This window comes from Pleurodeles waltl, chromosome 4_2 (assembly GCF_031143425.1).
Source record: "Pleurodeles waltl isolate 20211129_DDA chromosome 4_2, aPleWal1.hap1.20221129, whole genome shotgun sequence".
Taxonomy (NCBI): Eukaryota; Metazoa; Chordata; class Amphibia; order Caudata; family Salamandridae; genus Pleurodeles; species Pleurodeles waltl.
Window position 1 is genome coordinate 1,044,678,193 of NC_090443.1, and position 22,934 is coordinate 1,044,701,126.

Consider the following 22,934-nt stretch of genomic DNA (forward strand, 5'->3'; position numbering starts at 1 on the left):
TCTTTTGGAGTCCAGGTACCTACCCCTTGGGATACCATAGGTGGTGAGTGATCTGCACTTGACGCCTTGTGTGAGTCCAGTACCCTACCCGTGGGATGAGGTAGGTCAAGTATGAGCTGTACTGGCTGTGGTCTTTAGGAGACCAGGTACCTACCCTTTGGGATGCCATAGGTCCGGACTTAGCAGCTCTACCCGTCTTGTGTCAGAGTACAAGTACCCACCCCTTGAGATGCAGTAGGCCAGAAGGGATTTTCACCAGCCTTGCTTTGTTGGGGTCCTGTATCGATACTTTTGGGATACTGAAGGTCATGAGTGAGCTGCACTAGCTGTGCTGTGTTAACACCCAAGTAACTACCCCTTGGTTGCTGTAGGTCACAGAACTTAGTTGCACTATCCCTGCTGCGTCAAAGTATAAGTACTCGCCCCTTGGGATGCCAGAAGTCAAGTGCAAGTGGCTATTTGGCAGGTAGAAACGTTCTCTGATGCAAATATCGTGCCCTAAATATTGTTTGCGAAAATAACAGCCCACTCGGTGCAGATTTTCTATTATGAACTGCAGTGGTGCAGATTTTCTATTATGAACTGCAATGGTGTGGTATTTTTGTATACAATATTTAGGGCGCCATAATGATGCCAGACAATATTCTGAGAATGATATTTTGGAAGCACATGGAAATGATAAGTGTGGGTGCCATTTCCTAGAATGCTGCCCTATCCATCATGGAATAGATGGGGTCTCTTGGGTGCCCCAGTGTGGAGACACCAGAAGGTGTGCTTGTGGTTCGGGGGCTGTATTACAGAAAGTGCCCCAGGAGTGCAACAAACATGTGTGCCCCCGGTACACTCTGCGATTACAGAGATGAACGCCGACAATTATGCAGCCCCTTCTGTAATACAGGTGGCGCTAGTGCGCAGGTTGTGCCTGCGCTATCGAGACCCCATGCAAATGAGGGATTCACTCTGCCTCTGTGCCCATGCCGTATTACCGGCGTGTATGCAGAGGAAAATGTGCCCTTAGGAGGTGCACTGAAAGGCCATCCTCTCGAGGTGTAAAGGGGGGTCTTATGGACCCCCAACACAGACCACTGCAGGCAGGTGCAGTCACTGGCTGCACCCGCCTGCAAGGAGATCTCTAATCTCTTTTGAAAGTGCAGGCGGGTTGCAACCTTCACAGAGAAACACAGAGCAACTTTTAAACAGTGGTTCCATATTTTTCTTGCATGTTCTGCCCTGGGGTCAGCACGAGTTTCCGCTAGGATGCACATTCCCCATTTGCACCTGCGGCACCTGCTTAAAGTGCTGTGCCACACACAGGGAAAGTGCATCCTTTTAGTAATACAGGCCCTGGACTGCAGTGGTTGCTCTGACTATTGATATGCCTCACTATACATTTAAAATGAATTGACCAACCAACGAAATTTCATCTCTCAAATATCTTCCTCAATCCATCTGCCCTTTTTAGGAAAACAATGCAATAACTCTGGACATCCTGGCCAATAACCCTTGACAGTTGACATCTCCATCCCCCCCACACCCCTTTCCCTCCCTTGAAATGATCAGCCGACCATATAGCAAGACCAACATTGTGAATGAAAACCTACCTAAAAATTGCCAACCTTCCATTCTGATAGCTCCTGCTCAGCAACTAAATGACATAACTCCTTCAATTCTTCCTCAACATCTGATCCTCTGTTTCCTGCCAACCCAAGAAATATAACAAATCCACAGTGCTTAATTTGAGCCAGTGGTTTCCTGTGCTCAGCACCGGCACTTAATTGTCAACACCAGCGCTTGTAACAGTCTGCCACATGGTGGCGCTGTCTGGCTAATGTAGAGATGGCCAGAACAACAGTTAATTTTTCATTCAATATACATTAAAAATGACTATTGCCTGCCCCCAAGCCATTGTTATAGCTTTGGGGGCTTGCAATACTCTGAATAGGCACACGTGCAGGAATGTGATGGTTAGTAGTTGTGTGGGTACTGTCAGTGGCAGCATGTCAGGGGCAATGTGTGCTGCAAGTTGCTGTAGCCTCCTGGCGAGGGCCCTGGCTCTTAGTTTGTTACAAATTAAGCACTGCAAATCGATAACAAGTAAACTGACAATGCCTCCTTAACCCCTAACAAAATCATAGGAGGGCTGGAACTAATTCCTCAATCTAACCTGCCCTCACACTTCTCCCCTGTCACTTACCTCAAAAAAGGCACACTGCAGAACACATGTGGGTGCGAGAACTGAATCAGCCAAGCTTTCTAAGAATTGTGGTGCTTTAGGAGAGCTGCACGCGGTTACAGTTCTGGAATAGTGGGAAAGTCTGCCAACCAGGGTTGAGATACAATGGAAGAGCTGTGTTTGATCTCAGTAATGTAACATCTTTCAGTGCTAGAGCTCACGATTGAAGTGAATTGACTGTGCCGTACAGAGCCCTTTGGTATAGTTTGGAGTGCTCTGGGAAGGGGCTGACATGCACTAGCGGGAGCATCTGGGGGATGGTGTATAACAACAGCTTGGGATGCTCCGGGTTTAGTTGAGTTGTCTCCATAAATGCCAACAGTTCAGAACCATAAAGTTGGAGAGTTTGAACAAATAATTGGAGGAATGTATTTTCACCATTGACTTCTTTTGGAACAGAGAGGGGATTTCAGGTGGGAGACAGGCAACACAAAGCCATTTTTGGATTCATTTTGTGGAGTCTCCCACCTGAAGTGGGTCTCTTGGCAAATATGTTTCTCCTATATACAAAGCCAGAATCCTGTGCCACCCAATCCCATCGCATTTAGAATTACTTGAGCCTTTAAAGTAGGATTCAGCAACTTTACATGAGAAAATGCTTATCAATGTTTTCACTCACGAAACAGCTAACAAACCCTGGCTTGTAGGCCAGCAAAAGAGGCCTAATATCCTCAAATGAAAAATAAACAAATTGCTTTTGTGACTGTTTTATAACTCACCAATGTGAGTAAGCAGTATTCTTCACTCCATAGGTGAATTTCTACTTCTGGAGGGCACACAATGAATTATTGGGCTATTTCCTCAGTGCCCCTCCAGAACCAGTTTTTAAACATGCCGCTTTTCAGCCCACCTTGTAACAGTTGTGCTTCTTTGCTTCCCTTGCTTGGCCCAGTTTGAGGCTCCACCAAATGGAATCTTCACCAGTCTCCACTGGGTCATATAGTCAATGTGTTTCTCAACAGTTTTGAAGGCGTACTATTTCTAGCATTTTGCATGAAATAAGCAAGAAAGTATATAAGAATCTGATTAATTGTCAGTGCTTTTCAAAATATACAGAATTTGCTGACAAAGGAGAAAAGGACTGGGTCTGATGTAGGGGCTCCTCCATGTACTTTGCAGATGTCCCCTGAAGATTTTTTGGGCCACTGAGCCTTGTTACTCCAACCGCCACCCTAGGTATTTGACCACACAGACAAGTGTGTCATTACTTTGGGCCAGATTGAGATATTGGCGAACATGTTACTTCATCACAATGGTGACAGATATCCTTTCCGCCAAAATTTAAATCCCATAGGATATAATACGATTCATATTTTGGCAGACGGGATACCCGTCACTGTTGTGATGGAGTAACTCGTTCACCAGGATCTCAATCAGGCCACGAGTCTCTTTTTTGTCCCATCCATAGACTCACCGACAGAGAATGGGAATCCCAGCTGGGAGTCCTTGACAGCCTTGACGATGGCCACTCCTGCAGGGCCTGCTGCTTTACTGCCTTCCACACATAGCGCCATTGCATCCAGTGCCACCTGGTAGTAAGTAGTGAGTGGAGTGTGATACTTCTCTGCGGAACCGAAAGAGGAAGGTGAAAGAAAGCATTACCAATCTGGAATTACATGTGGACCTAAGAACCAAAGACCAGATCCTGTGATCTGATATTTTACAAACTGTGCATCTCTGAGCAGCAACCCACGTAGAACTTTAGAGGAAACACAAATATACCTATCCCAGATTTACATAACCATGCAGATGTCTCTACATCCAAGACAGAAGAATCTGATGTAATGTGAACGCCAGTGGAATACCAGCTCACAGCTTGGGTCAAGACAGACATCTCCATGCCAACCACTATCCAGGGTGTAGGCCAAAGGATGACACAGATTCTGTCCATGTTGGTATGAGCAGGAGCCCTCTGCCACAAAAATGTCACCAGATTTTCCTCATCCTGTTGAACTTGTTGCCAGCCTTTAATATCCGAAGATTAGTCCAAAGCCAGCCTGATATGTTCTCTAGATTTTCTAGAGAAACATTGCTCCTAGTCATTGTGCCAACCCGAATCGATTACTAGTTCTACTGCAACCATTCCACAACCTACTGAGCCCTATTTGAGCGAGATGTGTTTCAAGTAACGATCAATCCCATGAGACACGGGAATTATTAATGGAACCCCCAAATGTTCTTTCATTAAGGAGGACACACTCAAGAATACTAGAACATGCAGGATACATTTTAAATATTATTTTAAATCAAAATCCTAGTCTAGGGCACACAATGTGAATTGTAACCAGAATGGAGACAAATAAAATGGTAGCAGCAGTGTTTAACAAAAGCTTAAACAAGAAATACCGCTCCAACATGATTGCTGGTATTAACCTATGTCATTCCTACCCTCATTTCGCTACTTCTAATCACTAATCTAATTCTAGCACAGCAGTAAATAAAACCTGTTTTTAGTTTCAGAGACAGTACACACCTGCATACCTGTCTGAACAACAGAGTTCTATGTTCAATGAAATAGCACGGCCTGGTAGTCTTGTCTCTTTAAGCCAGCTGCACTGATAACTAAGCGAGCAAAGTCTAAGTGCCTCCTATCCCAGCATCCTTGAATCAGGTCCAGAGATATGATTCGGTAAGGTCTGTTCCAGTGTCAGCTGCATGAATATCCCCCTCTATCCTTCACTCTATGTCCTCAACGTTTAAAAAAGAATCCCATCGTTAGAAACTCCTAGCAAATACAATTAACCGAAAGTGGCATGATGACTTTTCAATTACTTTCGTTCCACATGATTGATTTCCTTCAAGTAACAACAATGCCCGTAGTGTCAACCTTCTAAAAAGTCTTACAAATCAATAATAAACAAATATGAAATGAAGCAGTTAGCGTTTAAATACTGCAAATATATTTAGGTAAGGTTAATTATGAAATTGCAGAACATCATAATATAAACTAAATGCGCATCATATTAATCACACGTGCTCAGCATTTTGATTCATTTACTGGAACATGTGACTCAGGCTGGGGAACCCCAGAATAGAAAAGACTCACTATTCACAACAGGTTAAGTGACATCTTCGTCACCTCACACTTTACAAATGCATGCGGGGACTCCTTCTTAACTGCCTGTTTCCAGCAGATGAGCACTGGACCTTTCCTTCACATTGACCTGGGATGCCGTGAACTGCTCACTCAGCTCTGTAACGGCTGTATGTGTTTTCATGGAAAAACTATTTGATTGAATGCCATTACTGAGAAACCATTTCACCTAAACGGTTTAATGGAAATTTCCAGGATAAATGGCATGTACCATTTCATAGAAACCAATTTACAGAAGGTCTTAATTTTCGAAATTGGCTTCTGCATACTTCTTTTTTAAGGTGTAAATAAAATGGTTGCAGGTATTACTTTCAGAAACATTTTTATCAAAAGTATTTATTTGAGTCCTTTACACCAGGGAAAATTATTTTGCATTTATATATTTTACAGCCAAACAACTACTTGGATACTTTTAGGACCAGATGTATCAAAAAAGCTTTTTGCGATTCGGAAATAGCGATTTTTAAGAAATCGCTATTTCTGAGTCACAAAATGCTATGTATCATATTTGCGATTCGGTAATAGTGATTTCTTAAAAATTGCAAATGCTATTACCGAATCGCAAATTGCGATACAGCCCCCATTCGCACCTATGGGCCTGTCGGCCATATTTGCAAATTTTTTGCATTTCCCAAATTGCGAATTCCTAACTGGAATTCGCAATTTGGGAAATGCAAACTCCAGGGTGCTGGGGGCCTAAGGCCCCCTCTGCCGCACCCCAAAACAATTTTGGAAGACATGTAAGGTGCACACATGCCAAAAGTGCATGTGTGCGTTAAATGTCAATTTTAAAAATGCATTTTTAATGCATTTTTAAAATTTGCACATAGTCACCACCAAGTTCAACTTGGTGGTAAATAGCGATTCCTTAATGCCCAATTCGCATTAAGGAATTGTTTCATACATGTGCTTAAGAAATCGCAAATAAGGATTCCTTATTTGTGATTTCTTATTTAGAGAATCTCAAATTGCGATTCTCTAAACGGGCTCGCAATTTTAGGGAATCGCTATTTTAGCGATTCCTTTAAATTGCGTTCAGAATGCCTTTCATACATTCTGAAAGGCTTTTTTGCATTCGCAAACGGGCATTCGCACCGTTTACAAATGCAAAAAGGCTTGATACATCTGGCCCTTAGTTTGCTTAATTTCCCTGCCCCTAAACATCATTCAATTTTATCCCCTAAAAATGCCCCCAAGCGTAAACTATACCCTTTCCTGACCCCTAAATTCCACGATCCATGAATTCTAACAGCCCTTTCTAACCCTGAACTTCACCCATCCCTGAACCCTACGAAACCCCCTCCACACTCCACCCATCTTTTACCCCTAAACTCCACCCATCCCTGAACATGTAAGGCCCTTTCTTTACCTAAACTCTACCCATCTCTTAACCTAAACCCTCTCACCACCCCAAACTCCACCCATTTCTGAACCCTAAATGCTCCATTTTTATGCCTAAACCACACCTATCCTTGATACCTTAAAATCCTGCAACACTTCTAAACTCCACTCATCCATGAACCCTAAAAAACACCCTCACCACCCCAGAAAAACACCCATTCATGACCCCTAAAGTTCCTCAGCACCTCTAAATGCCCCCATCCCTGAACTCTAAAACCCCTTTCTACATATAAACTCCACCTTTCCGTGAACCATTGAAACACCACATCACCCTAAATTCCACTCATTCCAAAACACTAAAAACCGTTCACCACCCCAAAACTCTACCCATCAGAAAACCTTAAACACACTCACCCGCCCTAAACTCCACCCATCTGTAAAACCTAGAAAACTTCCACTCCCCTACACGCCACGAATCCCTGAACCTTTAAAACTCCTAATCACCCCTAAACTCCATTCACTCGTAAACCCTATAAACTCAGTCACCACCCTAAATTCCACCCTTGTCTGATCCCTAAAAAACCTTCAGCACACCTAAACTCCACCCATCCCAGAACCCTAAAAATCTCTCATTGCCCCTAAACATCACCCATCCCCGACCCCAAAAACCCCTCACTAGTAGTAATCTTCACCTGTGTGCGATTTTGGATGTTTCCTTAAAATTATCTTTGTTTTTCCTTTAATTCACATGCATCAGTGGTAATGTCTACACAAGAATTCCAGAAGTAAACTGATGATGCTAAGCTTGTGATCTCAATAGGATGTGACATCACAGGATGCAGGGCTCCCTTCCCCGCCAGTGTGTCTTTGTAAGGGTAGATGTCCACCTTCTGAGCTAAGATCATACTTTCCCTTCCAACTGGCAGTTCAGTTTGTAACTGGGATTTCTAGCTCACATCTCACAAGAGCTGAGATAATCAGCTGGTCAAGTTCAACATTTATCATCTAAATGTTTCAAGAAATCACACTCTACCCTTACCTATCAGCAGTGGACAACACGACGTCCAGCCTGAACTGCCTCAGAACTGTCTGCATTAGCATGGCTTACCTCCAACACATGGCCCTGCTATCAAATCAAGCCTACACGGAAACACTCCAACTGGTGACCAGAGCCACAGAAAGGAGCCCCTGCAGCATGTGTAAAGCCATACACAACAAACACTACCCCTAACAATGGGATTGGACTCAAAATGGGGTCCTTCCAGGGGTCTCGGGTCACATCATGCCTAACTTCTGTATCTTCCCAAATCTCATTGACTGCAGCAAGGACTCAATTAGATTAGAGGAAAACTTCCTATAGCACTGCAAAAGTCTGCAACTCCTCTTGTTTGTCATTAGCTTCCAGGTAATTGTCATCTCTCATGTGCTGATGCAAGACCTCCTTCACCATCCTCATTCATAGTCCCCTGCCTTGAAGTCTCACACCTTTCATTCCCTGGTACACTCCCTATTTGTCTTTGATATGGGCTATCTAGTCACAGGAGAAGTCCACAAACCCAAAAAAATACAAAAACAGTATTGTGATATCAAACAGAAACAGTGTTAGACTCAATGATTGTTGCTATTAGCCAGTAAGCTTCTCTGAATCCTCTACTTCTGAGTCTTCAAAAACGTTAGAGCAGTAACATTTCATTTGCATTGTCAATTTTGCCACACTCACTCACCAATATTTATCAGCTCCTGTTTAGCTTTATCCTCCAAAACATGCACCAAGTTGACAGACTGTCCCTGAGAGGAGACTTTGGTGGGATCTTCACAGGAGGATCTCAGTGCCAGAACATAAAGGGCAACCTCTCCTGAAGTGAAGGGGAGGTCTGCGGGGGGAGAATAAATGGCATTTGTTTTAAGATAATGCAGAGAAACGTTACAAAAGTCGATATTGCAGTGCAGCACTCCCATAGAAACCAGCCAAGGGCATAGATAAGCACTGAAAAACACCAAGAGAATATCAAGCATAGGCACATGTAAAACAAGCATCCCATTAACAATTGAGCCTGTGGTAAGGTGTCAAACTAGTCAGGTTACTAAACATCATGGAAACATTCATTCAGAAAACCTATGAATAACTAAACATATGTAAAGGTGAATGAAACAACCAACCACTCAGGTTATAAATATTCTACAATCAATCTACAAGGGAGCATTTAACAAAGTACCTCATAAATCAATCAACAAAGTAGTTCTTCATACATCAGACAACTAATCAAGTCCATCACCATTTTCTATGACAGCTACAATCAGATGAAAATAACAAGGGTAGCATTAGCATCAAATTATTTAATAAACTAATCTAGTTTGCTATAAATAATATAAATTCAACTAACACCCACTGAAAGAGTGACCAAGTCCGCACTCAATGAAACATCATCTTAAAGAACAAAATAATATTCACTTCAACCAAATAAGCATCCTGCTAAACAATCAATGATCTCACACACACAAAGCACACAAACAACGAAAAATGACACACTTACAAAAAAAAGAAGAAAAAATTAATGAACCAACAATTAAGTAATATATAAATCCATATAAAATAAGAACTGAAAATCAGACATCAAATCAACAAATACTTATTTAATAGAACTGTGAAGAATACCACAACACGCTCAATGAAACACCTAATGAGCAGATCACATGCACAGGTAAACACCTGACCAACAAAGAACACAAACACACTAATCAATTACTACACCAATACACAAATACAAACTTAACAAAACACCCATCTAAAAAGAAAAACATAGTCTTTGAACTAGACAGCAAACCATAAGCTCATAAAAGAGACACTAGTGCAAAAGAAAACATTAAAGCAGTACTCAAAAAGCATAAAGACATAAACTCACTCAACAACTGAAAAACACCCAATTATGAAAAAACACCTATAGAAACATTGGATTAAGTAGCACTAATGCAATACTGAGACACCTATAGTTGTGTGAATACACAATAAACAATGATAGAAAATACCGAACACCAAAACAAAAAGTGCAGGCACACACACGAACACAAAAACACCCACACACGAACACAAAAACAAACACTATAAAAACAAAGAACACAATTATCAAGGAAAAAATCCTCCACAAATTAGGAGTCCAATAATAATGTATTAGGAGTCCAATACTAATGATGGTCTCAGCGATATAGCCAGCCAAATAATCTAGGAACAAGCATGGAGACATTATTAAAGATAAATATAGACATTAAACACTCAGTTTGAAGAAATGACCATGGGGCAAAATGAGTTATCAAATTCTCATAAATGGTATGGAAAAACTGAAACAGAAAACACCACAGAGAAGAAATGCAGAGCGTTTATGTTGTTCCTTAACAAGTGTTGGATTTTCCAAATAACAATACAGCAATTCACCAATAGCAGTCCTACAAACCCAAAATTCAACCTAATGTGAGGTCAAATGTCAGTACTGGCAGAACATCTCAGACATGGCAGAGGAGGACCTGGGATCCATGGAACATGTCAACCAGTGAGCAGATAGGTCCCAACCCACAGCATCAAATGCTCAATGAGATACTTTGAGCATGAAATGAGAGCAGATTGTGACAAAGAACTCTCTTTTGTTTGGGTTGTGGTGTGTGAGTGCATCTCTCACCCTTTGAGACTCTGTTGACTGCATCCTGTTTGAGCTGCTCCACCAGCAGACTTTCAGCATTGACATCTTGGCTTCCAGCTAAGTTGGAGGCAATAAGTACACTTGGGTTTGGTGCGGTGTTGGGGCTAACAGAGTGCAGCATCTGATTCAGGAGAGCTGTGACCAGGGACTTCTGGGATTCTGGAACAGCTGAAAGAAAAGACATCTGAGGGTCATCAAATGCTGCTGCCAAGCAACAAACCTGACCTGGGAAAGAATTCATGGAGTGAAAGGTCTAAAGTCTCAGACCTTTGTCTGGGGGACTTATGTTACATTTACACAATATTGTGTAAGTTTCAGATAATCAACCCCACCAACTCAATGTATGCAACACACACACACAAGCCCCCATATACACGTAAACACACATATATATATGTGTATACATATTCACATGTACACACATGAGTAGCCACACACACATATACACCGTCACACAAGTACCAGTCTCTTAATTTCTGACTTGCCATGGAATTGGAACAATGGTGACATCCAGAAGGGACTGGCATCTCCAGGATGGAGACCGAAGAAAAGATCTTTACATGACGAGGCAAAAATCCAGAGGCGGGGGCACTGGTGACGGTTGGTACTTGGTTGGAAGCTATAGGGCTGACTTAGACCTTGGTGGATGGAATATGCCTTCAGAAACGTGACAGATATCCTGTCCGCTGTATTACGATCCACACAGGATATAATGTGTAATGGGATCGTAAACTAGCGGACAGGATATCTTCATGTTTGTGACAGGGTATTCCCCTCTGCCAAGATCTAAATCAGGCCTTAAATATCATGAGGGAGGAAGGGGCCAGAGGAGACTGATATGACATGAGGGATTGGGAACTAAGGGGACTGATGGAGACTGAGGCTACACAAGTGAGTGGGGACTGAGGCAGAGGTTAGAAGTCACTGGGGCTACTTTAGGGAGTAGGAACCAAGGGAGGGGCCCGTGGAGACTGAGGCTACAGAATGGATCATGACTGTGGTTACCAATACAAGTCTAGGGAAGAGGGCCTAGCTCCTGCTCGACTAGGAGAATTGTGTCGGGAGCAGGACTGAAGGAGTGGAGGATCATAAGGAGTCAAGATCTAGAATCTACCTCCTTGATTACCCAAGGATGGCAGGAACACTGATTTGTTTAGAGAAGGGTTGCCAAGTACACTTGCACCATAAATAGTTGAAATCAGCTCGGGATAAGGTTGTAAATACATTTCTAACCTGTCCCCTTATCAGCCGCTGGACCATCACTAACCGTGCCTTAAATTACCACAAAGACGACACAACACGTACTTATGTCATCCTCTAACATACGGCTGTGTACTCCAGCCTTGCAGTTCTCAGCAAAGTCTCACTTTTTTCTATTAATTTATAAAGGAGTTTTGTCAAGCTTTGCTCTACTAGAGTCAACAAAAGAGTCTACATGTAGGGCAGCGGGAGGCCTGTTGGCAATCGGGGAGCACTGAGAAATTCCTCATTGCAGGTCCCATGTACAGGAGGTTCAGCAGAAGGCAAAGTGGAACCATTCAGTTTTTAGACCCTTCTTGTAGTGAGCATCAGCCCCAGACCAGAGCTCAGACTGTCCCACAATTTAGGACCCTGACCTCTCGGAGTTCATCCTCCAAGTTCGATTATGTTGAACCTTTTTTGGGTACTAACAACTTTGCAGGTGCAGCGCATGTGATCATGGGAGGCTTGTAGTGGGGGTTGACTCTTTATTGGTATCATTGTCATGATTGTTCTCATATGTAAGGTCATAACCAGTGCATCGTGGAGGCATTTCTTTTGGTCACTTTAAAAACTCACAACTAGTGAATATCAGTAGTTTTTAAGTTTTGTTTTGTAATCATAAATGCACTTTTACAGTCTGAGATTTCTTTAAACTTATTTTAAGGTCTTATATCTAACTCTGAACATAACTTCACTTTAATCTTTGACTTTTTAGCAAATTTCTGTTTTTTAATCATAAGCTGCATCCAGCTGTTCAGTGCGCCTGACCTTGTATTACAGCCAACCCTGCGGAGCATGGCCTTCTGCTTCAGAGCCCAGTCTGCTGTGAGTGGGCATATCTTCTTCAGCCGTGCACAGTGGGGTTTAGCCAGACTGTGTGTGTGTCCAACTTGTTTGAGAAGACAAATGACAGTTGAGTGCAGGGAGGATTGGCCACCAAGGATTGTTGGGTGCAAGGGACGGCCAAAGGACAGGCCCTGCAGCCAACCCTTGCTGTGCTTGGCAAAAGACAGTGTGAAGTAGGTCAGCCACCCGTGGAGGGTTGGTTTCACTGCCTTCCTATCGCTCATGCCATATTGCAAGTCCATGTTGTGCACTACAGAAGGCCATAAGTAGGAGTGGTTGGCCACTTGTGGAGGTTTGGCCCTATGATCTGATCTAAGGGCAGGCTCTGCACCCAACCCCTCCTATGCACAGCCAAAGACTGTGTACAGTGCGGGTTGGCGTTTCACAGAGGGATGGCCACAGGGTATGGTTCTGCTACTAACCCTCACTGTACATGGCAAAAGGTAGAGTACTTGTATCCCTGGATGAAGTCATCAGTGAAGTAACCAGTGATGTCATCAATGATGTCATCTATATCATCAACGATGTTATTGACCTTGTCTGAGTATGACATAATCAATGCATGAGGGGTGAGCAGTGGTTAGCCTAAACATAATTGATTAATTTCAATAGGTTTTAGTTTTTGTTTTGTAGCCAGAACTCCACTTTTACTGTGGCTTTTTTCATCAAATGTATATATATCTCTGAGAGGCAGCTGGCTGCCCGCACAGGGCTGGCCGACCACAGGAGGATGTGCCCAGGGCCTGGCAACATGCCACACCCTAATGCCAACCCCAGTGCCACACACACCAGAAAGCTGTTAATGGCAGGGATTAGCCTACCACTTTCAGCTGGCATCCTCTGGGAGTTGGGATAGGGTCTGCAACCAACTCCACGTCATGCAGGACTTTAAGCTATGCTCTGTAAGGGAGTGGGTGAATATGATACAAAAAACGAAATTTACTGATAAAAACAAAAGGTTAAAATGAGGCTATAGTATTGTGAGAAGATCTTATTTTCCATTAAAAAAAACCCATAGAAATTCACTTTGAAAGTTAAAGGTTAAAGAAAGTTGGGTGCAGGGCCTGGCCAAAGACCGGGTCTTGCGGTCAACCCATCGCCATGCACAATCAAAAGCTATGCTCACTGAGGGAGTTGGGTGAATATGATTAACAACAACTGAAAACACAAACGTTGAAGTGACGTTATAGTTAGCTGTGCTAATAAGTTCTTACTTTATGTAATAAAAGGTAGAAATTCACAGGAAAAAACAAAGGTTTAAGTAACGTTATAAGAAGGTGTTGTGATAAGATCTTACTTTAGGTTGAAAAAAACTCCAGATATTCACTGAAAAAAAGCAAAGGTTAAAGTGATGCTACAGTTAGGAGTTGAAATAATATAAAAACTAACATTCAAAAACCAAAATAAACACTGAAATTCACCAGTTATAGTTTAGTGAGCTAAAGATAACTTGAAACCCACCATGCACGGCCATGCTTATAACCTCACAGATTACATCACTCGTGACATTAAATTACATCATTGATGACCGCACTGATGACATCTCAAATGACATAATTGATGACATCACTGATCCACCCTAATGGTTATAGTGCGACTTTCTTTACCGTGGTGTGTGTGATCCATTTATGAGTTCTATGGGAAAGAGTGTAAGGCCGAGCCGTAAAACACCTAAACACCTGGGAAAAAAGTCATCTACTGCGTGTCTCCTTTACAACTGATTATTAAATGCATAGTACAACTAAAAGTATGTTGTAACAAGTCGCTAGTAAAACGGGCCCATCATTGAACGAATTTAACATTTAAGTTTTTTAATTGCACGCATAAGGTGGCCATGTATAGATGCTAGTATAAGTTCCTTTTTCTTTTTCATTTTTGTGGCATACGCTTCAATAACAAAAAAAAGAAAGCTAGTCATTGCACCAGCTTGCCCAAATCAGACCTATTGACCTTGCCAATACTTTCTAACCAATGCTAAGTGTGCTCAAAATATGTCATTTGTATAAGTTTTTTCAAAACATTTCTTATCACTGTAAAGTCTTCTTTAAATCATCTCAGGTTTTGGGCAGTGTGAATGGTGCTGTATGCTTTAACCTTTCATAAATATTTAAATAAACCTACGAAAAACAACCTCGCCGCCACCAGTATCTAAAAAACCTATACGATTAAATTGTTAAGCCACTAGGCTTTCACATGCACATTTGCCAAACTCTTTCTATAACAATCTATAGGGAGAAGGTTGAAAGCTCACTTTTGGAAAATGGTCTTTAAAATCAGTACACTTTTAACTACTATAGGTTGTTTAAAAAGTTGTTAGGAAGGTTTCCAAAGTTTCTCAGGAACCACCCACTGCTTCCATATAAAGTGGTTTTTAAATGTATTCCCAAAAGCACATGGTTGTGCAATGTTTCCAAAAATGTTTTTAAGTGACAATTCAGTAAGGAGGCCCCACTTGCATTATTTTACTCAGGCCCCACAAAAGCTTCTGACAAGACTACATTCAATGGAAATTGCACCTCTCAGTTATCCTCATTAAACATCTATTGCATGTATATCTACTCTCCCTGGACTCTGTGGAGTCAGATCACAGATGCAAGAGTACTCACAACATTGTTCAGCAGCATTGACTCCAAACCAGGGATGGACCAGGAGAGCGATGACCAACAACGGATTGAGTGGTGACATGGTGAGCTCCAGGACCACCTCTGCCTGAGGCAATGTCTCTTAGGTATCTCCCCTTCTCCTTTGAGGTCTGTGCACCCTGCAGTCCAAATTTCCATGTAACCTCACTCTTATCATTCTGTGATGTGGGCGAGCCGGTTCAGCAAACACAGACAAGGATACGGATATGGAAGGGCGCACGCAACTCAGGAGAAAAGATATGAGTGGAAACCTTGTTTGAAAAACAAGCTAATGTCATCAGGTTCACTACAATATAAAGACTCAGAACTTGGACACAGATCAAATAGGATCTAGCTGGGTCATACCAACAATGTGTTACAATTGTATGATTTGTTTGGCCATCTAAGTGATAGAGGCCTCATTCAGGTACCCAGTCGTCGTCTATACAAAATGTTTAAAAAGTCATTATATATTTATTAATGGCTTTTATTAGTCCACCCAGAGCTTATGCCACACTCATTGACCTGAGAATGCCCCCGGGGTGAACTGCTGAAGGTGGTAAGTTACAGCAGAAAAAACGATGATCCGCAGAATGATTTGGGTATAGGAAGTCACAGTGAAGTGAACTGATGTGTTCTTAGTCATTTCAGTACTTCAGGAAGTGAGCTATCAGGTACAGGTGTGGGAGTAGGGATGTAGGGGTGAAAGGCCCTGCACTGTGCAGACAGCTGTGCCATCCCACCTTTTCACTTGCATCTCTGGCTACTCGCTTAGCTCCGCTTGACTCCACATCTGTGAGCCCACTGGGAGTGCTCGAGATATTTTTTCACTGCTTGACAGACAGAGTTAAAGGCTGGGCTGGACAGGGGGTTGGCCTCCATGGTGTATCCTCCATAGTAAATGGACCTTAGGGAGATTGTTGGTTGGTGACAGAAGAGCATCTCGTGAGGTTTACAGTCCTTTGACCTGGACTTATGAGACATGAGTCTACTGACCCTCTCTGTGTAAGGTCCACTGAGTTGCCCCCCATTCATTGGGCTCTTTGTGGAATGTGGAATGTAAATTGTGAGCATGTGTGCTATACTAAATGGTTATGAGTCCATGTCCGAAGGGATCTACCTCTATGAGGACACAATGATTGGAACACAAGATGTAGGTTTCCCAGTGAGTGTCTTGTGTATGTGACAACCTATGATGTAGCTTCTCCCCTACATTTGTGTAACAGCTGTGGGAGCTGAGTGGAATGCACTTTTAGTTCCTACCAAACAGGCGATGGGCTGAGGTCGCACCTTAAATATTGGTAACAAAAATATCATCTGACATAAGTATTGTGGTCTAAATATTGTGTACATAAAGATAGCTTCATTGGGTGCAAATTTCATTTTTTAACACTCATTGGTCGATATTATTGTTAATAATACTCAGGACACATTATGTTTGTCAGGTGATCTTTAGGACATGATATTCTGGTATTATACCTCTGCTGAAGACCACAGCATGGAGTGATGTGGTCTATCAAAAACGTGGCTAGTGCTTTGGAGGTGTACCTGCAGTACTGTCCATCAATGAGATACCCCTATTTCAGAAGCCTGGCACATCCTTCCTGCCTCCATTTATAGCCTTTTGTCCTTTCCTTGAAGTAGCAGAAAGTCTTAGAAACCACACAAAGTTACCCGACAAAGCCCTTCTTGGACAATACATGGTTTTGTCCAGCTGGTGCTGGTCCTCAGGCCTCCGGTGTGGTAGAAACCTGTGAAGATGTGCCATGCTCTAGTTGGCCACAGTTATTGATTTTGGACATGGCACCTATTTTGAGTTAATATTGAGTTGAGTTAATATTGGTTAGGCATTACAAAAATATCAACACACGAGCGTTCAATGCTGCAGGTTCATGATTAACTCAGTTACTTTATTGATTATTACTCCTTTGCTCCAGGGGTCCTAAGGAGCATCAGAAAAATATTTTTGAAGATTTATGAGTAATTTGAGTGCAATGATTGTTTAATTTCTACATATGTCCAGGGCCCTGGCTTCACAAGAAAGCCTACTGAGTATGACATGGCTCCCCAAGATGATGAACGATTCACCAAACTTCAGGACATAGTTCCTCTTTCTAGCATCAAGTTATTGAGGCTTGTGACGAGGACATTGCACACCGCTAAGGGTGGGATGATGCTTTGGTGCCCAGAGATGCACTGCTGCTGTTTACTGCTGCTGTTCATTGCTGGGAAGGTTGAAGTAGACTGCCCTAAAGAGGAGAGGATCTGTTGTCCCTAAGCCATGACCAAGCTGCTTAGGTCCGTTTAGAGGTCAATTGAAGGAACTGAGACTGTCCTGTAGCCACAGAGGTCCGTGGTCAGTGGGCCATGCCTGACCCATCGCATCTGCTTCATCTGAGGTCAAAGATGTACTGAGGTCACCAGTGGGTTGCACTTGTATTGAGCCTGAAGTGCCCCCTGACACCACACTGAGGGCCAGATTTATCAAGGTTTTGCATAGTCCTGGAGCAACACAAGGGGGTGCAAGTGCGATGCAAATCCTAAGTGAGATGTTTCAAGCCGCACACGGCCGCCTTGCATGTCCCTGTGTGCCTTGATAGATCTAGAGTAACGCAAGGCATCGTTAATTGCTGCCTTGCATTACTCTGTGGCAGGGAGGTGTTCCATGGGTGGCGTGTGGGTGTTCCCACGCATCCACCCATAGATTTTGGTGCATTCCCAGATTTACCCTTAGTAGTATACCAGGGAATGCGTGGAAATGCTACGCCTCCCCAGGTGATGCGTAACAAGCAGAAACATCCTTATTAGGCCTCGTTTGTTCCTCTTTTGGGGTGCGCTACATTCTGCAGCACACAAAGAAAGAGGAAACTGCCTCAGAGGATTGTTTTTGTGTAGCAAGGGACATGTGTAATATTAAATACGGCTCATTCCTGCCCTTTAGTGCAGTGCAGCAAGATGGCTTGCTAGGTTGCGCTGTATGAAAAATGATAAATCTGGCCCTGACTTTGTAGATGCTTAGTGGTCAGAGAGAGACATTGTTTTTCCTTTCAGCTCTGACTGTCGCAGAGGCTAGCTCTGGAACTGACTGAAGCTTCTCCATGTTCTGTACATAGTCAGAAGTACTGCAGTTCAAAGGTTGTCTGGGAACTGACCCTAAATCCCAGCTCCCCTGTTGCTACTGTTTTCTTAAACTCATCATCAATTCCCTCATGAAACCTTTTCTTACTGCAACAGAGCCAGGCAGCTAGAGTTATGTCTATCACCACCATACAACATATTCTTTCTTTTACAACATATTCTATCACATCCCTGCAACACGTTCTGTCTATCAAATGTTCTATCACCTCCCTACAACTTGTTATGTTTATCATGACATGTTCTGTCTATCACTTCCCTGATGTAATAACTCCGTGATGGTCTAGTGATGCACGAAACTGCCTGGGCTGACTTGGATATGCAAGGAGCATGTCCGGTGGTCACGGGGTCCAAGGGATATAAATAAATGGGGGAAGGGACCCTTGGGGTTCATTCCGCACCGCAAGTAACCAATGTGTGTATGTGTGTGTGTGTGTGGTTATTCCTGTACAGAGGCCTTTGTATACAGTGCATGGCTTAGGACGTGACACTGGTGACAAGGGGTCTCACCTGCGCCTGCATCCACCCAGGGTCAGAAGCATGGGTAACGTCTGCCAACCTACCCTGCGTTGGCCCAGCATAACCTATCAGCAGCTACAGCAGCGGCAATTAATTTGGCAATCGCACAAACGCCAGAGAAGACCCCAGTGATGAAGGTGGAAAGGGCAGACATGGTACAGATGGAACGACCAAGAAGGAAGCCCCTAATATATGCACCAACTGCAGGAGGAGGGCGATGCGAACATTGTGGAAGAGAGGAATATCCCCCAAAGAATTGCCCAGCCCAAAGAAAATCATGTTCCAACTGCGGGAAGCTAAACCAGTTCACATCCGCCTGCGGGAGTGGTTCAAGAGGAAGAGGAATGAAGGGCAGGTGCGAGACAACAAGAACGATCAAACAACCGTTCGACAGCGGACTCAGCATTGCCTGCGACCTACCACCCAACCACCTATGTCCAACTCGATAAGTCATCCCCGGATGATGAAAATGGGGAAGAGGTATTTCTGATATCATTCACCAATTATCTAAAATGGCACAGGAGGCTGCAACTGACCTGTATGATTGATGTAGAAGGTTCCATGGTGAAGGCACTGATAGACACCGGGGCCTCTGTGATGGGGTCACAACAATATTGTCGCCTTCGACTCCGACCAGACCTTAAAGCAGCCACCATGAAGATATTCACCTATGGGAGCCACACCCCTCTATCGCTGAAAGGAAAAATGGCAGTCTGTGTCAGGTCTGGTGACAAGGAAATTCAGGCCATCTTCTATGTGGTGGATAGAGAAGCTGGCACTCTCCTAGGTAGTCACTCCGCAGAAGACTTAGGGTTTTTATCATTGACAAGGAGGGTAAAGACATTGCAGACTGATGAACTGCTAGATCAATTCCCAGAACTATGCACTGGACTGGGGGGCCCGCCAATCCATTTACACATCGACCAGACAGTGAGGCCGGTAGCCCTACAGTATAGGTGCATCCCATTTCACCTCTGCCCCCTGGTCGAGCAGAAACTCCACAAACTGGAGAAGCTAGGGGTGATTGAGAAGGTGACTGGACCAACACCCTGGGTGCCACCCCTTGTCATCACTGTAAAGCCTAAACAACTTGGGAAGATCCACCTATGCATAGACTTTCACATCCCTAATGTGGCGATTAGGAGAGAAATGCACATAACTCCAATCTTTGCTGATCTGAATGGGTCAAAGTGAATATCGAAATTAGACTTAAATGCAGCATATCACCAACTTGAACTTGCAGAGGAGAGCTAATACATAACAACGTTTTCGACGCATGTTGGGCTCGGGAGGTATAAACCCCTCAGCTTTGGGGTCTAGTCAGCTGCAGAAATATTCCAAGATGCCATCCACAAGACCTTATTCCGGCTACAGGGAGTCATGAATGTCAGAGATGACATCCTGATCCATTCCTGCCCTGCTGAGGAGCACTGCCGTCATCTCAAAGCTACCCTCAGACAACTGGACATGGACTCACCCTACACAAAGAGAAATGCTCTTTTTTCCGAAAGTCAATTGAATTTTTTGGGTATCTGTTCAACCAGAAAGGCATTAAGGTTGATCAAAGGAAATCACACGCCATTAAACAAGCCCCAGCTCCAAGACGTGAGGGGCTTCCTAGGGATGGCCTCGTACTGTGGCAGATTCATTCCAAACCTGACAACCCCGTCGGAACCCCTGCGAGCACTCAAAAACACCGAACTCCTTGGACATGGGGAGACCAGGAAGAGGAGACATCTCAAGATGGCACTCTTGTGCAGCACCACCATGGCATACTTTGATCCGACGAAAAGGACAGTGCTGGTTGTGGATCCCAGTAGGGCTAGGAGCAGTGTTGACCCAAGAAACTGACCTGGGGCAATGGGTCCCCCTGGCGTATGCCAGCAAAGCCCTAATGCCAACAGAACGGCGTTACTCCCAAATTGAAAGAAAAGCGCTGGCAATAAAGTGGGCCTATGACACTTCCATCTGTACCTCTGCGGGAGGCCAGTCAGAGTTGTCACCGACCACCAGCCACTCATGCCACTGTTTAAGGGAAGTGCTCCACACCTCCTACCAGGATAGAATGGTGGGCCGTGCAGCTGCAACACACAAGGAATCCAGCCTACTTCCTTTCGTGACACCCGCCTCAGCCCGCTGATGAGCGCCAAGGACACAAAGAGGAAGCAGTGGAAGCACATGTGCAAATGATGGTCACTGGCAGCTGCCCCAAGTCGATGAGCTTGAAGGAGATCGCTGAGGTCATTGGCGAGGATGCTCTACTGGCAAGGGCGAAGCAAGCATTAGAAGCATGAACGTGGCAAGACTTCCTGAAGAACACAGACCAGTGGACAAGGGTGGAGAGAGACCGGCTGGTGAAGATCTGGAGGGTTCGCAGCAAGCCGAGCACAGCCCAAGATGGCATCCTACTACGTGGGTATTGTTTAGTCATCCCGAAAAGCATGCAGCACAGTGACCATGTTAGCCCATGGTGGGCATCAGGGCACAGCAAAAATGAAAGCCCGCATAACGGAGAAAGTATGGTTCCAGGGGCTAGAAGGTGCAGACGAGGACCTGGTGAATAAAGGCCCTGGTTCTCAACTAACAAGTGCTGGGGATGTACCATCACCAGTCGTCACCGAAGAGTCATGCACTGTACCATTGTTCAAAGTGAGTCTTTACTTTTTCGAGTTTCCCTGCTGGCCGGATCACAATAGTGCTCATGGACACCCACTCTCAATACCCCATTGTGGAGGTTGTCGAGTCCAGCGCTTTCAGCAATGTGGCACCAGTGTTGGAGTTTGGACCCAGATGAGGTCAAAACGGACAATGGGACCCCATTCCAAAGGGTCGAGTTCCAAGGAATGATGAAGAAGTTAGACATCCGCCACTGGCGAGTGTAGGAAGCTGGCCTGGTGTGTGGTGGGTACCTAAGGTACTTTGGGCTGCATGTACGAAAGTTTGGTCTTGCGACTCGCAATTTGCGAGTCACAAAACCTTATGTTGCACAGTGTCAATGATACTATTTGCGATTCGCAAGGGGATCGCAAATGCCCTACCTCATGAATATTCATGAGGTAGGTCGCAATTTGCGACCCCCTTGGGAAGGGCCGCCTTCATAGGGATGGTGGCCTGCTGGAGACAGCAGACCACCATGTCTGTGACTGTTTTTAAATCAAGCTGTTTTTTTCTTTTTTTAAATGCATCCAGTTTTCTTAATTAAACGTTTTCGTTTCACAGACCACTGCCTGCTCTGAAAAAATGTTTTAACTGCCATTCACAAAAGGGAGGGGGTCCCATGGGAACCCCTTCCCGTTTGCGAATGGGTTACCACCAGTGTGACACTGGTGCTAACTGTGATTGTTATGCAACCGCATTCACGGTCACAAAACAATCATACATGGGACTGCGACTCGCAATAAGGAATCAAATCAAATCAAATCATTAACATTTATAAAGCGTGATGATGATGTCGTGCTTGCGTACGATGTCGGCGAGGGGGCTCATGTAGACATTGAAGAGTGTCGGGCTGAGCGATGACCCTTGAGGTACGCCGCAGATGATCTCGGTGGGGTCTGAGCGAAACGGAGGGAGGTAGACTCTTTGGGATCGGTTTGAGAGGAAGGAGGCGATCCAGTCCAGGGCCTGGCCTTGGATCCCGGTGGAGCGGAGGCGGGTGATTAGGGTGCGGTGACAGATGGTGTCGAAGGCAGCCGAGAGGTCGAGGAGGATGAGGGCGACTGTTTCACCGTTGTCCATCAGGGTTCTGATGTCGTCTGTGACTGAGATGAGGGCGGTTTCAGTGCTGTGGTTGGTTCGGAATCCGGTTTGTGAAGGGTCGAGCAGGTTGTTGTCTTCTAGGAAGGTGGTCAGCTGTTTGTTGACGGTCTTCTCTATTACCTTGGCGGGGAAGGGGAGGAGCGAGATGGGGCGGAGGTTTTTCAGGTCGCTCGGGTCAGCCGTAGGTTTCTTTAGTAGTGCGTTGACTTCGGCGTGTTTCCAGCATTCGGGGAAGGTAGCAGAAGAAAAAGAGGAGTTGATGACGGCCTGGAGGTGCGGGGCGATGATGTCGTCGGCTTTATTGAAGATGAAGTGAGGGCAGGGGTCCGATGGAGCGCCGGAGTGGATCGAGTTCATGGTGGTTTTGGTTTCTTCGGTGTTGATGTGGGTCCAGTCGTTGAGGGTGATGGTCGGAGGTGTGGGTTCGGTGATGCTTGGTTGGGTCTGGTGTC

General features: G+C 44.4%; 1 protein-coding gene across 1 annotated transcript in view; it reads right to left on the reverse strand.

The window, feature by feature from the left end:
- LOC138293699 (cobalamin binding intrinsic factor-like) overlaps positions 1–15,219 on the reverse strand; it is a 50,841-nt gene extending 35,622 nt beyond the window's left edge. The window contains exons 1-4 of the mRNA XM_069233022.1: positions 15,055–15,219; positions 10,340–10,528; positions 8,393–8,542; positions 3,648–3,797 (exon numbers count right to left, since the gene is read on the reverse strand). Coding sequence (XP_069089123.1) covers positions 3,648–3,797; positions 8,393–8,542; positions 10,340–10,528; positions 15,055–15,133 — 568 coding nt within the window. The 5' untranslated portion in view covers positions 15,134–15,219. The remainder of the gene's footprint in view (positions 1–3,647; positions 3,798–8,392; positions 8,543–10,339; positions 10,529–15,054) is intronic.
- Positions 15,220–22,934: the final 7,715 nt, after the last annotated feature.